At 51.5% G+C, this 15,325-nt stretch overlaps 7 protein-coding genes across 7 annotated transcripts; 5 read left to right on the plus strand and 2 right to left on the minus strand.

Annotated features, from left to right (window-relative positions):
* Positions 1–286: 286 nt before the first annotated feature.
* HMPREF1120_06690 (MC family mitochondrial carrier protein) lies at positions 287–1,318 on the plus strand (the record flags this gene model as incomplete). Its single annotated transcript, XM_009160899.1, has 1 exon — positions 287–1,318. The coding sequence occupies one exon, from the start codon at positions 287–289 to the stop codon at positions 1,316–1,318; it is 1,032 nt and encodes a 343-aa protein (XP_009159147.1).
* HMPREF1120_06691 (uncharacterized protein) lies at positions 536–2,932 on the minus strand. Its single transcript, XM_009160900.1, has 3 exons — positions 1,845–2,932; positions 1,612–1,791; positions 536–1,559 (listed from the first exon to the last, which is right to left on the minus strand). Exons 1-3 carry the CDS (start codon positions 1,883–1,885, stop codon positions 1,445–1,447), a joined length of 336 nt encoding a protein of 111 aa, XP_009159148.1. The 5' UTR covers positions 1,886–2,932; the 3' UTR covers positions 536–1,444.
* An 800-nt stretch (positions 2,933–3,732) lies between these two features.
* HMPREF1120_06692 (aconitate hydratase, mitochondrial) lies at positions 3,733–6,049 on the plus strand (the record flags this gene model as incomplete). The annotated part of the gene is made up of 3 exons (XM_009160901.1): positions 3,733–4,327; positions 4,387–4,512; positions 4,566–6,049. 3 exons carry the CDS (start codon positions 3,733–3,735, stop codon positions 6,047–6,049), a joined length of 2,205 nt encoding a protein of 734 aa, XP_009159149.1.
* A 1,565-nt stretch (positions 6,050–7,614) lies between these two features.
* On the plus strand, positions 7,615–8,718 carry HMPREF1120_06693 (uncharacterized protein; the record flags this gene model as incomplete). The annotated part of the gene is made up of 1 exon (XM_009160902.1): positions 7,615–8,718. The coding sequence occupies one exon, from the start codon at positions 7,615–7,617 to the stop codon at positions 8,716–8,718; it is 1,104 nt and encodes a 367-aa protein (XP_009159150.1).
* A 601-nt stretch (positions 8,719–9,319) lies between these two features.
* Positions 9,320–10,534, plus strand: HMPREF1120_06694 (26S proteasome regulatory subunit N9; the record flags this gene model as incomplete). Its single annotated transcript, XM_009160903.1, has 2 exons — positions 9,320–9,599; positions 9,654–10,534. 2 exons carry the CDS (start codon positions 9,320–9,322, stop codon positions 10,532–10,534), a joined length of 1,161 nt encoding a protein of 386 aa, XP_009159151.1.
* Positions 10,535–11,768: 1,234 nt separating this feature from the next.
* HMPREF1120_06695 (uncharacterized protein) lies at positions 11,769–12,152 on the plus strand (the record flags this gene model as incomplete). The annotated part of the gene is made up of 1 exon (XM_009160904.1): positions 11,769–12,152. One exon carries the CDS (start codon positions 11,769–11,771, stop codon positions 12,150–12,152), a length of 384 nt encoding a protein of 127 aa, XP_009159152.1.
* Positions 12,153–12,419: 267 nt separating this feature from the next.
* Positions 12,420–15,304, minus strand: HMPREF1120_06696 (alpha,alpha-trehalose-phosphate synthase [UDP-forming] 1). Its single transcript, XM_009160905.1, has 4 exons — positions 14,375–15,304; positions 13,580–14,323; positions 13,190–13,529; positions 12,420–13,136 (listed from the first exon to the last, which is right to left on the minus strand). The coding sequence occupies exons 1-4, from the start codon at positions 14,679–14,681 to the stop codon at positions 12,950–12,952; spliced, it is 1,578 nt and encodes a 525-aa protein (XP_009159153.1). The 5' UTR covers positions 14,682–15,304; the 3' UTR covers positions 12,420–12,949.
* Between the last annotated feature and the right edge of the window lie 21 nt (positions 15,305–15,325).

The following is a 15,325-nucleotide window of genomic DNA, read 5'->3' on the forward strand; positions in this document are numbered from 1 at the left end:
TTGTACATTTACCGAACCCGGGCCGTTAAGTCGATCATCCAAGTGCAGCAAAGCTGCTCAATATACTTGTCGAGATATTTTGTCCGTTCTGCATTTTAAAGAGTACAACAAGTTCGACATCCAACACTCACCTTGTTATCGTGACAAGGGCAGTACTTCAAGGACGGTTGGTCAATTTCCTTCGGTCAATGCTCGGTTATCATCCTGCAAGATGATATAAACAGGCCTATTTTGCATTTTCTCTATATTGCTTTTGTGGGAGGACAGCTCCCTCGGCTTCTTTACGATGGCTGCAGATTTCTGGGCGAGCTACATTTCTGGCGCGATAGGCATTTTGATTGGAAATCAGCTTGATGTTGTGAAGGTCAGAGCCCAGGCAGGCTCTGGGGCTGGCGTTTCGGCAGCCAGCATTGCTCTAGAGCCCATCACGAACATTGAGAAGTTCACAGCCTTGTTCAGAGGCGCAGCTGCTCCAATCCTCGGATATGGTGCTTTGAACTCCATCCTCTTCATGTCTTTCAACAGGTCGTTGAAGCTTATGGATCCTAGCATTTTCGACTACACAAAATTGGCCGGCGTGGATCTCGGCAAGATATGGGTGGCGGGGGCAATTGGAGGGGTGGCTACGTTTGTTGTATCTGCTCCATCCGAACTTATCAAATGCAGAACTCAGCTTGTTGTCGATGGTCATCGTTCTTCATACGCGGTGTTCAAGGACATCTGGAAACAAGGTGGCATTCGAGGACTCTACTACGGCGGCGCGATTACATGTATTCGCGATGCTTTTGGATATGGATGGTATTTCTGGTCTTATGAACTGAGCAAGAGGCTGCTTCTGTCAAGGCAGCCAGATCCTTTTGCTTCGCCGTCCGCTGCAGAGGTTCTGATCAGCGGAGGGATTGCAGGCATTGTCACTTGGGTATCCGTCTACCCATTGGACGTGGTCAAAACCCGCCTACAGACCCAACCATCGCTGCGCCTTGAAAGCCAGAGGCTCCTTCCAGGCGCCACTCCGCCGTCGCGTTATGACCAGACGTCGCTGGGCGTGGCGCGGGAGATATGGCATACCTCCGGCCTCCATGGCTTTTACCGCGGTCTAGGCGTCTGTAGTCTTCGTGCCTTCATAGTGAACGCTGTCCAAGTAGGTCGAAAACCCTTTGCTCACAAAACGCAATGGCTGACAGGTATCAGTGGTACGTCTATGAAAGGATCATGGTGTTCTTCGCCAGTCCTCAATGACGAGCTCGAGGCCGCAGACCGCGAAGACACTCAGGAGCCTCCAATTCAAATAAGGTTGGATCAGAGCGCCGCTTTGTAGTGTTCATGGGCGGAGCTGCTGGAATGCTTGGTTTTCTTCTGTGGTCGAATTGACGGAACATGGCGGCTGTGGTGGCAGCAATTGCGCCCCAGATGAATGGGAAATCAGGGAAAGCCGACATCTAGTTCAGTCATCCTCCATGGCTTCGTTGCTTCGGTCCGGACGACCATTATCTGTTCCCAAGCCCACGGCTGCATCAGCGAGTTTTTGAGAGTGCGCCTCTTCCTTGAGCATCCGGATGCTAGTGCACATGTCAGTAACGTCCCGACCCTGCGAGAAACAAGTGTATTCACCGTCTCTTGTGTATCTTGCCCCTTCGATGCTCGTTCAAGTTATGGCTGTCGGAGAAGTATTTTGCGCATTCGATGCAATAGAAGGCGCCCAGTCCAGGCAAATCCTCAGCGGCTTTCGTCCTTTGGTGTTGAGACAAATGCTTTGGGGACTTTAGGTCAGCCTTGACTTGGTCTAGGTCACTGCGATGAATAGTTAGCATGTGCCCTGGACATTTTGAACCAACTCCACCAACCGAGTCCGCCTTTTCGTCTTGATGCGTCTGATACTGCCCATAGTGCCTCTGAAAGTCGTCTTCGGGTATGATCTGTATGATCCCGATCTGGATCTTATCTGACGAAAAATTTCAGGGAAGAAGCGGGCTGACGGCTGCAAGGCTTCAGGCGCAGGGGTTGTGGGACAGTTTGATCTGTGCTATGGTGGTAGTGCTGGAACTACGACAACTGCGGTTACTACAGAATCTCTGCTGCTGGATGTGGGCCGAGTTTCCGCGGGTTCGAGTTTGAAAGTTCCTCGATCCCCGTTTGCCGCGGCTGCAACCGGCTTTCTCGCACTGGCACTCCGGATGCCCAGGCCCAATCAATGCTGAGAGTGCATGGGCGAATCACAATTGACCATTAGTCCTAGGCTGGCAGTCAATGGCATGTCTGACGCCCGCTTCGCAACAGGAACTGCGTCTGGCCTGGAGCGCCACATGCGACAGGTCTTGTCAGACAGAAGGTATTTCGTAGCTACCAAATTGCGCCGCGTTTGACTCTGGCCAGCAGGAATGCAAAGCACGTGAGAGGGCGCCACCGGCCAGCTGGCGGTGAGGTTCGGCCGGTGGCTACAAGAAAAGGATCATCGTGCAGTAGGTTCCAAGGTTGTCAGTGAAACAGCTTCATTGAGTTGTCCTCCACCAGCGCACATGCAGTGCACATAATGGCCACGGCCTTACGGAATATCGAATATCGTAGGATGTTCCATCACGGGGAACAACAAGCCTCTGAATGGCCAGAGTAATTGTGTTTGCGCTGATTGGCTGGATGGGGAGGTCTGCAGGTCAGAAAGAAAAAATGAGGCATTTGCTCGGCGCAAGGGCCTGGGAGTGGGAACCCGGGCTCGCATTGCCTAGGTACCACTGGGCAGAGACACCAGCAGCCACAGCTAAGGCATGCTTGGGGCCGACAACAGCTCGGGGGCTTGTGGGTATTGTCGTCTTCGGGTGGGTAGTATAAATCCTCTGCGACTCCCGGATCCGAGCTCGAACAGAGTTCGAAAGTAGTGTTGTGTGTTGTTGCAGCAGCTGCTATATCATACTGTAATCTGGTGCGCGGCGAGAAGGGATCGCTGTGTGGGAGGTTGTCAGTTCACAGCGTGCAGCGGTTTACTTATTCGCGGCCATTCACAGGTTGACGTCTTCCAAGGCTTATCGTGCTCCTCACACACCTCTCTAGAACAAGCGAGCTTCCCTTCCTCCATCTTTCACGACAACTTCCTCCGTCATTTCTGCCTCACACTCTCCACTCTTCAGCTGGCATTTTGCAATACTCGTCGAGCTTGTTCTTTTTGCTGCAGTGTCTGCTAGAGCTCAAGCATCGTCGCAACCATGATGTCTGCACGGCCTCTGGGCCGCCTGGCCTCGCGCTTGGTAAGTACCTTAGATCCACGAGCTGCGTCTGCTTGTCAGTCCTGCACGAACAAAAGAATCGCGACTAATGCATCTTCCCGCTACAGGGCACGCAAGTAGGAACTGTTAGTCCCTCTCCTCGCTCCCAATGCGACTGCAGTCTGTGTACTAACGAGCAAAACAGCCCCTGCGGCTGTCCAGAGCGGGATATGCGACCGTTTCTGATGACCCTTTGAGCAAAAATAAGTGATATCCTACCTTTGGCTTGGGCATATAATTCTGACTTCCGAATACAGGTCGAGATGACCAACTGGGAAAAGGGACACTACATCAACTACAAGTACGTACACCTGCCATTTCGGTGTTTACTACGACAGCACACGCGGGCGAACAAACTCTCCGGACACTTGAGTAACTTGCTTATGTGTGCGCATTGTCCGGAGAGTTTCTTCGCCCACTGTGGCCGGAGTTGTCTTATTACTGGACCACGAACACTGACCATCTCTCCAGGAAAATGTCCGAAAACCTAGCAATTGTCAGACAACGACTCAAGAGACCCCTAACCTACGGAGAGAAGATCCTATACTCACACTTGGATGACCCGCACGGCCAAGATATCGAACGAGGCGTTTCATATCTCAAGCTGAGACCCGACAGAGTGGCTTGTCAAGATGCCACTGCCCAGATGGCCATCCTTCAGTTCATGTCGGCCGGCATGCCTTCAGTGGCCACGCCGACCACGGTCCATTGTGACCATCTGATCGAGGCCCAGGTTGGTGGTGAAAAGGATTTGGAGCGGGCCAAAGACATCAACAAGGAGGTCTACGACTTCTTGTCCAGCGCTTGTGCCAAGTACAACATTGGTTTCTGGAGACCCGGTTCTGGTATCATCCATCAGATCATCCTGGAGAACTATGCCTTCCCTGGTGGTTTGATGATTGGTACTGATTCCCATACTCCAAATGCTGGTGGTCTTGGCATGGCTGCTATTGGTGTTGGTGGTGCCGATGCTGTCGACGTTATGGCCAACCTCCCCTGGGAACTCAAGGCGCCCAAGTATATCGGTGTCAAGTTGACGGGCTCCATGTCAGGATGGACCGCCCCCAAAGGTGAGATATACGGAAGACTCCGCCCCCATCGTCCTCAGATGCTAATGAAGTTCAAACAGACATTATCCTCAAGGTCGCAGGGTTGCTTACAGTTAAAGGTGGCACTGGCTGTATCGTTGAATACCATGGCCCTGGTGTCAACTCCCTCAGTGCGACTGGCATGGGGACGATTTGTAACATGGGAGGTCAGTTTTGCGTCCGAGGAGTGCGTGGGAGTCATCTACTAACATGTCCATAGCTGAAATTGGAGCGACCACTTCGATTTTCCCCTTCAACGACAGCATGTATGATTATCTGGCGTCCACCAAGCGCAAGCATATCGGAGACTTCTCCCGAGCATACGCCCACGAACTCCACGAGGATGAGGGTGCTGAGTATGACCAGTTCATTGAGATCAACCTGAGCGAACTGGAGCCCCACATTAACGGACCCTTCACCCCCGATCTGGCCACGCCCATCTCGAAGTTCAAAGACGCAGTCAAAGAGAACAAATGGCCCGAGGAATTGAAGGTCGGCCTGATCGGTTCTTGCACCAACTCCTCTTATGAAGATATGTCTCGCGCTGCCTCTATTGCTCAGGATGCTATGGACCATGGACTCAAGGCCAAGTCAATCTTCACCGTTACTCCTGGTTCCGAACAAATCCGCGCAACTATCGAACGTGATGGTCAACTCAAGACCCTCGAGGAGTTTGGTGGCATCATCTTGGCCAATGCTTGCGGTCCCTGCATTGGTCAATGGGATCGAAAAGATGTCAAGAAGGGTGAGCCCAACTCGATCCTTTCTTCGTACAACCGAAACTTCACCGGTCGTAACGACGCAAACCCTGCTACACACTCGTTCGTCACCTCGCCTGATCTGGTTGTGGCTTTGACCATTGCTGGAGACCTCAAATTCAACCCGCTCACCGATACCTTGAAGGATAAGGATGGCAACGAGTTTAAGCTCAAGCCACCTTCTGGAGATGGTTTGCCCAGAAATGGATACGATCCAGGTCGTGACACCTACCAAGCACCACCTGAGGAGCGATCGCAGGTCGAGGTCAAGGTTTCACCCACCTCGGACCGTCTGCAAGTGCTCAAGCCCTTCGAACCCTGGGATGGCAAAGATGCGGAGAACCTCCCTATTCTTATCAAGGCTAAGGGCAAGACCACCACTGATCACATCTCCATGGCTGGACCCTGGCTCAAGTACCGTGGTCATCTGGACAACATCTCCAACAACATGTTGATCGGTGCCATCAACGCCGCCAACAACGAGGCCAACAAGGTTAAGAATCAAGTTACCGGCAAATGGGACTCGGTTCCCAATACTGCCCGTGAATACAAGAAGAACGGCATCAAATGGGTTGTTATTGGTGACTGGAACTACGGTGAGGGTTCTTCCCGAGAACACGCTGCCCTGGAGCCCAGACATCTTGGTGGGCTCGCCATCATTACCCGAAGCTTTGCCCGTATCCACGAAACCAACTTGAAGAAGCAAGGCATGTTGCCCTTGACCTTTGTCAACCCCGAGGACTATGACAAGATCAACCCCGATGACCGCGTGGACATCAAGTGCACGGAGTTGGAGGTTGGCAAGCCTGTGACCATGGTTGTGCATCCCAAGGATGGCAAGCCATGGGAGTGTAAGCTGGCGCACACCTTCAACGAGGGTCAACTAGAATGGTTCAGAAACGGCAGTGCCTTGAACACCATGGCCAAGAAGCACGGCGCACAGTAAAGGGTGTGTTATGTGGAAGACTCTAAGCAATTCATGTACAGAGTATGATTTGACAAGAATGAAATCAGACTATGATGCCCGCAGGCGCTGCAACCTTCGAAGCGTGGTTTGGGGAGGACGTGGATGGAGATCAGATTGATACTAAGCTCGTCGAGGTGTCAGCAGCGGTGGAGGCTGAACAGCTGAACACACATGATGTTTATATAGTTGGTACTGTTTAGTGAGAATAGCACAAGGCTTTGATCGTTTGACATATTCTTCTGTCGTTGTGCCCGCAAGTGTTGTTGTAGGCATGGAGAGGGCAATACCAGTAGGTGTTTGCGTAGAGGGGAGGGATGGAATTCAAGAGTCTCCTCAGCCTGTTGAACCTCGGTTCGCGGGGCAAATGGACAATAATAAAGTATTCCCCGAAGATTGACGACCTCCGGACATTGTTGGCTGTCCCGCCTGATTATGAATTCGAGGTTTCCGATTGCGACACCACACATAACATTTAATTAGTCTAAGAAGCCACCGACTGGTCTCTTCATCTTCGTTCTGATACCAATTCCAGCCGAGAAAGGATAGGAGGAACGGCAAAAGAACCAAGAATACAGCCACGGGTGCGGGAGTAGTACAATCACTCCGCAACAACTTGACTACACTAGCAAACAATATTGCACTGTGCCCTCTCTGAGGAACCCGGCCATCCCGCACAGTGAGCGAGCACCTAGTTCGCCATTTTCCTTTCTGATTTATCTTCCTCGCCCGGGGAACGCCAACGTTCCGTTCAATCTGCGGAATCCGGTCTGGTGGGACACTTGAGATAGGTGACAAGAAAGGATTGCGACGTGTGGTGTGGCGTTGTGTTGCATGCATACACTGCTGACGAATCCTCGTCATTGGAGTATCCTCACATCGATACTGAAGAAGATCGAGATCAGGTATTACGGGCGGGACTCGGCCTTCGACAGAGGACCCGAAACCAGAAGCCAGCCTCGGCCGCCAACGCTTACGCAGACGAAGTTACAGTATCACACTACAGAGCCGGTTCGAGAACAGCAGGAGGTCGATCGCACCCAGAGAGAGAAACAAAGACACCGACACCGGCCACGGTTTGCGAACATGGCACAGAATCTACCGCCGCTCCCACCGTGGGAGCAGGTGAGCACCAATGTCATTAGGATCTTGGGAGGGAATCCTAGCAAGGTACGTTCGGAAAGCACAGAATTGCAAGGGACGGCTGCTGTTTCTACCATGCCACCCGTTCCATTTTGATTTTGAGGGTTTGGGCTTGTTTGGGGAGGTTGGTTTGTTGTTTTGCTCCAATATAGTGTTCAGCTGTGTCCCTATTTTTGCCCCTTTTTAGCCTTTTGTATCTTCCCGCTGGAGAACCGAGTTCTCTGTATTGGTGAGATACGGCAGCTTTTTCATAATCGCCACCTTCATTGGCATGAAGCGAGGAATGAAGCAATGAGTGCAATCACTCGCTGCCTCATCAAGCCTGATCATCGTTTGTGGCAAGGCTGAAGTTCTTTCCGTTTCATTATTGCCCATCGTCACGGCGTCCCATATTTCTACTGAACATGTCGTGTCCGCCTCCTGCAAGATTTCCAACCAACTCTCCTTCTAATACTAATCTTTCAATCCTCCAGTTCACCCTTCAAGGCACAAACACATACCTCCTCGGCCGGGGTGAACGCCGCTTACTTATCGACACCGGCCAAGGCGAACCAGCTTGGGTTGACACCCTACGCACCGTGCTACAAGCCCAATCGCCACCGGCAACAGTGTCAACCTGTCTGTTGACGCACTGGCACCACGACCACATTGGCGGGGTCAAAGATTTAGAGAGTTTAGTTGAGAATGTCAGAGTCTACAAGAACCAGCCCACTCTCAATCCAGATGGACTGATTGATCCGGATCGCGTGATTGATATCACGGACGGACAGCGGTTTAAAGTATCGTCGCGGGAAGAGTCTAGTGACGAACAGCCAGATACCGATGTCGACATTGACTTTGAAATTGAAGCAATCCACACCCCCGGCCACGCCAAAGACCACATGTCCTTCCTGGTCACAAAATCATCTGATCCGGAAGAAGTGGGCGCCATTTTCACAGCGGATAACGTTTTGGGCCATGGCACCGCGGTGTTTGAAGATTTGGGCGTCTATCTCGACAGCTTGGCATTGATGAAGAAGCGCGTGTTGGAGCAGAGTTCACGGAGTGGTGATGATGAGACTGGTTCTGCTACTAGTCAGAAAAAAGCCTTCCCAGGTCACGGAGCCGTCATTTCTGATTCAGTGGCCAAAATCGACGAATATATTGCCCACCGACGCATGCGGGAAGAAGAAGCGTTGAACGTGTTAAGGTTCGGCACCACGACGAGACCGGAGTCAAAGAGTTTGCCTCATGATTCAATTACGAGATATGGGGATAGTGATGATGAACAAGACGGAGAAGCTGGAGGTGGAAATGGAAGTGTAACGTTGGGTGCCAAAGAACTCACTCCTGGTAAGGAATGGACGAGTATGGATATGGTTCGGGTCATCTACAGGCATTATCCAGAGAATCTGTACCTGCCAGCGGAATATGGGTTGGTCATGGTGTTGGAGAAGTTGGCGAAGGATGGAAAGGTGGTCAAGACACCGGAGGGGAAGTGGAGGGCTAGTGAGAAGGCTGCGCTGTAGATGTACATTGTAGAAAGCGAGATGGGATATCTGTCCGTTGTTGTCGAGATATCATCAGACTGGAGAGATGGCTGGCTGGTTGGCAAGGGGAGGAGGGTGGAAAGCGTAGTCATCAGTCATCAGCGGCTTCCTTCAACCGAAGTTGCTCATTATTGGCAAAAAGATCAGTATCTACTGATCAGTATCATTATGTCAGGAACCACTGTCAGATAGCAAGGCTCGAAAACTACCTTAAGGTACCTTATCGAGACATAGTACCTAGTACTTTATACAGGTAACGAAGTGGAAAGTAACTTGAATAAAAGTGTACTACTCGTGGTTCAAGTTGAAGAAAGCAGCAAGAGATATTTCCGAGAACAAATTTGGTGGCCGCTTTAGCTGCCTTGGCGTGAAGACGTCGCTGCAGCGGCAACTTGAAGTTGAACGAGATGCGCGTTCGATGGGCCGCCTGTTCAGAGTTACTAGGTACCATACAAACTGTAAACCATTCCTCAAGCCTGCTCCCTGCTATTCTAATCCATTGCCTGCGGTGTTGCATGTTTGCTTAGTCCGAAGGCCCACCTCACTCACGTACTTCTTTTCTGCTCAGAACCAAGCTACAATGTCAAGACAACAGGACCCCGAGGCGATATCCAACTTCCTCGCCGAGCAGCGGGATGAAGCACCCGCCGAATTGCAACACGTCTTTCTCACGTTCGAAGATCTATGGGAGCGGAAACTATGGCATCAGTTGACGGATACACTGTTGGATTACTTCTCGAAACCCGAGAGCACCTCCCAGAGATTACCCATTTACAACACCTTCATTATCAGTTTCGCCGACAAGATCAACCAGCTCAAACTAGTCAAGCTGGGCTTGAGTGCTTCAGAGCAGATCAAAGGTGAGAAACTGCCCATCTTGTGTTTTCATCTTGCTAATCCACGTGCCACTACAGACGACAGGGAACGGAGTCAATTTCTCCAGACCCTTGCGGAAAGAGTAGACAAACCGGACTCGGAAGAAGCATATGTCTACACCATCACCGAACTCGCCAGTGTCTATTTGAGACTGGGCGAGACGTCAAAAGCGCGAGAACAGTTGGACAAAGCCCAAAAGACACTAGACCAATTCGACTTCGTGGAGAATGTCGTCCACGCAGCCTTCTATCGCGTCAATGCCGACTATTTCCAAGCCCAAGGCGATTACACCTCCTACTACCGAAACTCACTGTTGTATCTGGCCTGCATAGAAGAGTCGGAATTGACACCGGAGCAACAACAGAAAAGAGCGTACGACCTGGCGATCGCCGCGCTTGTGTCAGACACCATCTACAATTTCGGGGAGCTCCTACTGCACCCCATTCTCGATGTTCTGAAACCTCCACATCCGAACTCGTGGCTACGGGAATTGCTCTTTGCGTTTAACCGAGGCGATCTGAGTGCCTTTGACCGCATGTCCGACAGCCTCGCCAAGGACCATAACCTGGATTCACATCGACTTTTCTTGTGGCAAAAGATCAACCTTGCCGCATTGACCGAACTGGTGTTTAAGCGACCTCCCCACGACCGTGCTATGACCTTCAAAACAATCAGTCAGGAGACCAATGTGAAACCCGATGAGATTGAACACTTGATCATGAAAGCGTTGAGTCTGGGTTTACTCAGGGGAAAGATTGACCAGGTCGCCGGCGTGGCCAAAATCAACTGGGTCCAGCCCAAGGTTCTGGAGCGCAGTCAGATTGAAGGCATGAGGACCCGACTTAAGGAGTGGGACCACAATGTCAACGAGCTCGGTCACTGGATAGAGGGGGTTGGAAAGGATGTCTGGGCTTCCTAAAATGGTGTCTGTCCTTGTCCTGTTCATGCACTGCAGCGGCTGGACGGCATAGCAATGGCGTTGGGGACGATACAGGGCGGTGCTAGTAGCCCCGAAAGAAGTTTGTATGGCATGTAATGCAAAAATACATTCTAGACCACTTGCAGCCGACTGGCACGTTCGGGGTTTAATAGTTGACGCGACTGTGTGATACTAGTAGTAAACGGAAATGTCTGGAGATGAGGTGGTCATGGAAACTTCAATGCTGCATTCAATAATGCAAGGCTGAGGAGATTGGGGATCAAAGGGTTTCTGTGTATGCGCGCGATCCGCCCGACCACTCCGAGTCCAAGCCTGAGCCTCGTCCAATGGCACTAAAATTTTGGCCCAACTTCCACGCAAAACACCTCGAGCTCTTGAGATCGCATGGTGCGCACCAGCCTTCGACTTTGATTCCCTAAGCCTGCTGTTTGCGTCTTGTTCGATTGACTGTACACTGTACGCTCTCCGCGCTTGTCGGTCCCTTCTTCTGCTATCTACTCTCAACGTGGTGCATACACAAACGAGTGCAATCCAATCCTCTATCTTCATTGCGACACACATCAGCGCCGAGTTGCGGCCCAGCATCCAAAGTCACAATCCGGCCGACGATCATCTATACAGCCAGCCCGTTACCCAGCTAGCTAGCTAGCGAGCCAAAGCCACAATGAACCTGAACTCGTCAGCAACGACCTTTTTTCGCGCATGTCGCGGCGCCACGGCGGCCTCGAGAGTACCAGTCCCTGTACCACAACCGACACGCAGCAGCATCGAAGCTGGCGTTGTCCTACTACGGCCAAGAGGAGGATACCAACAACAAAGAGGCCTACAAGCTCTAAGCACTCACAAGAAACGCCAGTATCAACACCAGCAAATATGCCAGTTTTCATCCAGAAACAACACCCCTCTCCACAACGCCCAGCCAGTCAACGACATCCCATCCGCAGCCACCGCTTCATCGTCTTCCACGAGCGTCGAAGAGGACAAGAATCTCGGGCAGACTGTTCTGTTGCGCGGTAGCACTGAGGCATCTACAACCACGTCAAGTTCTACTTCTAGCAATTCCTCTTACCCTACCTCTACTACCTCTACCACCACCACCACGTCGTCTTCTTCATCGTCGTCAACACCAGCGCCCGCTCCAAACTCTGCATCCGCAGAGTCTTCCGCTTCCGCCTCCTTCATCCTAACAGGCCACGTAACCCGCACCGGCACCATGCGCAAAACCGTCCGCGTCACGCGCACCATCCAAGTCTACGACAAATTCCTACGCAAGTACTGGAAAAAGACGGCCCACGACCTCGTCCACGACCCGCAGGACATCTTGAACGAGGGGGACGTCATCACCTACGGGCCCTTCCCAGCCGATATGCGTGCAGAGAGAGAACAGAAGGGAAAACTGGGCGGGAACAGACAAGTCAAATTCGTTTTGAAGGACATTATTACGCCGTTTGGGGTGCCTGTTGAGGCCAGAACCCCGAGACAAGTCGGGAGTCCCGAGGGACGGTGGGTTGGCACGCCGGGCCAGCAGGTTCAGGTTCAGGTGTCGAATAAACATCGAGCTGGGGCTGCCAAGGCAAAGGGAAAACAGAAGGCATAAACAAATTGAAATCGAGGAGTGCCAGTGCCAGTACCAAGTGGTAGTAAGTGGGGGTGAGTGGGGTGAAGACAATTGGCAAAATCAACGGCCGAAGGAAAAAAGAATACTATACCATGAGTCCCCCAGGGCTGCTCTGTTGTGCCAGTGATGTTGCGAAAGACCAAGCTTGATAGATCGGGAAAGGTATAAACAAATCGATCGAGGGCTCCCAATGCCAATCGTTGTGCAAAGGCAAAGACCGCTGCCGGGAAAAGGAAGAGCCGTTGACGGGAATTACAGGAGATGTACAGGTACCTACCTGAGTCCTGCCCCCGAACTTCCACAACGGAAAGAAAAGGACAAGGGGGAGGTGATCACAAACTTGATTCGTGTCAAATGAAACCAACACTGCTCTCCTCCAAAGCATGACCGAGTCAGGACTATTGCTGCTGGTGCTGGTTTCAATGTTGGGCACGATGCATCACTGTACAGGGATGCGTACCTGGGTAGATTACTTCCATCTGCAAGACAGTCGACCACCTGTACTATAGCATCTTCATTGCCATCCACTGCATGCATACATCAAAAGTTAAGTAGCTCTATACAATCTATCTTCGTGAGACTGTTGGTCAAAAGACCTCAAGTCGCTGGGTGAGACCCATCCATATATTCCCTGTCATCGACAGCTCCGTCTAATTGATGCAATCGTAAGCCTAATAAATATCTCGGGGTCAAAGCATTTAGGATAGTTTTCTATCTTGGTATCATGTGGACCTCTTAAAGGACCAAATCAGCCACCGACTTTCAGCGGCGTTATATCACGAAGTCGTTGTCGCCGTCTGTTCCGAGGTTGATGCTGGCTTCTGGTCGGCCGGCGTGTCAGGAGTGACGGCGGCATGTTGGGAAGGCTGCTTCACCAACGAGGCTCTGCGAAGCTTCAACTTCTTCTCGCCTTGCTCCGATATCCTGGTCAGTTCGGCGACGAAGGATTGGCCCCAGAAAGCGCTATGACCTGTCAGTACAAACTGTCCCAATAAGAAAAAGAGAAAGCTACTCACCTCGTGTACTTGAAAACATACTTATGCAGCTTGGCATAGTTCATGGCGCGCTGTTCAGGGCTCATCGTAACTGCCTCCTGAATAGCCCCGGCCAGCTCCTCGGTATTCCATGGGTTTACCAAGATACTGCCATTCAAGCTCTGTGCGGCACCAGTAAATTCGGACAAGACAAGCACACCATGTCTCTTCTCCTGGGTGGCAATGTACTCGAAGGACACCAAGTTCATGCCGTCACGTGTGGACGATACAAGGCAGACATCGGACACGGCGTAAAGAGCAATGAGTTCGTCAAAGTTGACCGACTTGTGCATGAAATGGATCGGCATGTATTCCACGGTTCCTGTACAGGGTTAGAACAGCAACTGGCTGTTGGGCAACGGCAGTACATACCAAATTTTCCATTGATACGGCCCACCAATTCGTTGACAACAGCTCGAAGGTTTTGGTACTCCTCAACGTCCTGTCGACTTGGCACGGCGACCTGTACTAGGACGACTTTGCCAATCCACTCCGGATGATCTGTAAGGAAAACTTCAAGGGCATGAAGTTTCTGTGGAACTCCTTTGATGTAATCAAGACGGTCCACTCCGACAATCAACTTCATACCCTTGAACTTCTCTTCCAAAACGGCTATTCTCTTCTGGACCTTTTCTTTCTTGAGTCCTTCGGTGAACTTTTCGGGGTCGATACCGATGGGGAAAGCGCCCACGGTGACGACCTTGCCTTCGAATTCCACTCCGTTTGGTGTCGTGGTGAGATTGAGGATGCGCGAACAACTGCTGAGAAAGTGTCTTGCATAGTCGTACGTATGAAAGCCGATGAGATCGCAGTGCAGAACACCGAGAAGGATTTCATTTCGAACGGGAAGAATTCTATAGATCTCGCTGGAGGGGAAAGGTGTGTGCAAGAAAAAGCCAATCTTGACATTGGATTTGGTCGATCCGATCTCTTCCCGGAGCATTTGTGGTAGAAGCATGAGGTGATAGTCGTGAACCCAGACAAGATCGCCGTCCTCGACTTCCGCGGCAATAGCGCGGGCAAAGAGACGATTGGCTTCTTGGTAAGCATTCCAGGCCGACTCGTCGAAGGTGATCTCGCCAGGATGGTAGTGGAACAGAGGCCACATGATGGAGTCTGCTGCAATTTAGTTCCTGCTCAGGTATCAAGATGTCCTAGTTTACTCACTCGAAAAGCCATTGTAATGTCTGTCGGCCAATTCATCGGCCATGAAGACCGGAATGGCATTGAACTCCTCCTTGAGTTTTGTGGTGACCTCCTTGATCTCATCTTGTGGTACTTCTAGACCAGGCCAACCGTACCATTGGAAGGTGGTGGTCTTTGCCAACCCACTCAGTCCAGTGACCAAACCGCCTGATGACATGGAATAATCATATTTGCCATCTGCAGAGCGCTTGATGGTGATGGGAAGACGATTCGAGACCAGGAGCAGCCTGGACTCTGACTTGGGCGGGTTCTCCGTGGCGGAAGGCATGTTGCACAAGAATAAAGGTAGTTCGCGGGGTTGATGCGGACTGCGCTCGCACTCTAGGTTCAAGTGGACGGAAGGCTGGAAAGAAGCTGCACTTTGAGCTGACGAGGAAGGCTAATGGTTGTACTTGTGAATATAGTTCCGATTGTAGGATTCGAGCCTACGGGCGATTGCGTGAGATCTCGTCGCGTTCGCAATGTAGTGCTGCAGGGCCGTGGAATATAGGCTTGACTCGGAGGGGGGTCGTCTGCGTTCGGTCTGGCAGAATGCTTCGACTGTGTCAAGTTCCTTTACTGCCCAGTGGCCTTGCAAGTGTAGTGGTGACAGGCACAACGATCTGACAAAATAACGGCAGATCTGGTTAAGGTTGTCTTGGAACAGCGGACAACGGAACTGCAAGACGAGTTTCAGTCACCGCAATGAGGCTCAAAATACTGCGGAACAGAGAAACTGAAGAGGGGCAGGGAAAGGCCCGAGCTGGTATTTCGAGTGGTCTGTGAGACTGAAGAAGCACGAAGACGAGGGTGTGGTAATTTTTTGGGTTTTGTTGGTATGGATATGGAAGCCGCAGGAAGGTTGAGCAAGTCCGGGTTCAGATGGTTTTGCCAGTCACAGCTGCGCGCCGCCGTGCAACCAACAACTGGAAC

This window comes from Exophiala dermatitidis, assembly GCF_000230625.1.
Source record: "Exophiala dermatitidis NIH/UT8656 unplaced genomic scaffold supercont1.5, whole genome shotgun sequence".
Classification (NCBI taxonomy): Eukaryota; Fungi; Ascomycota; class Eurotiomycetes; order Chaetothyriales; family Herpotrichiellaceae; genus Exophiala; species Exophiala dermatitidis.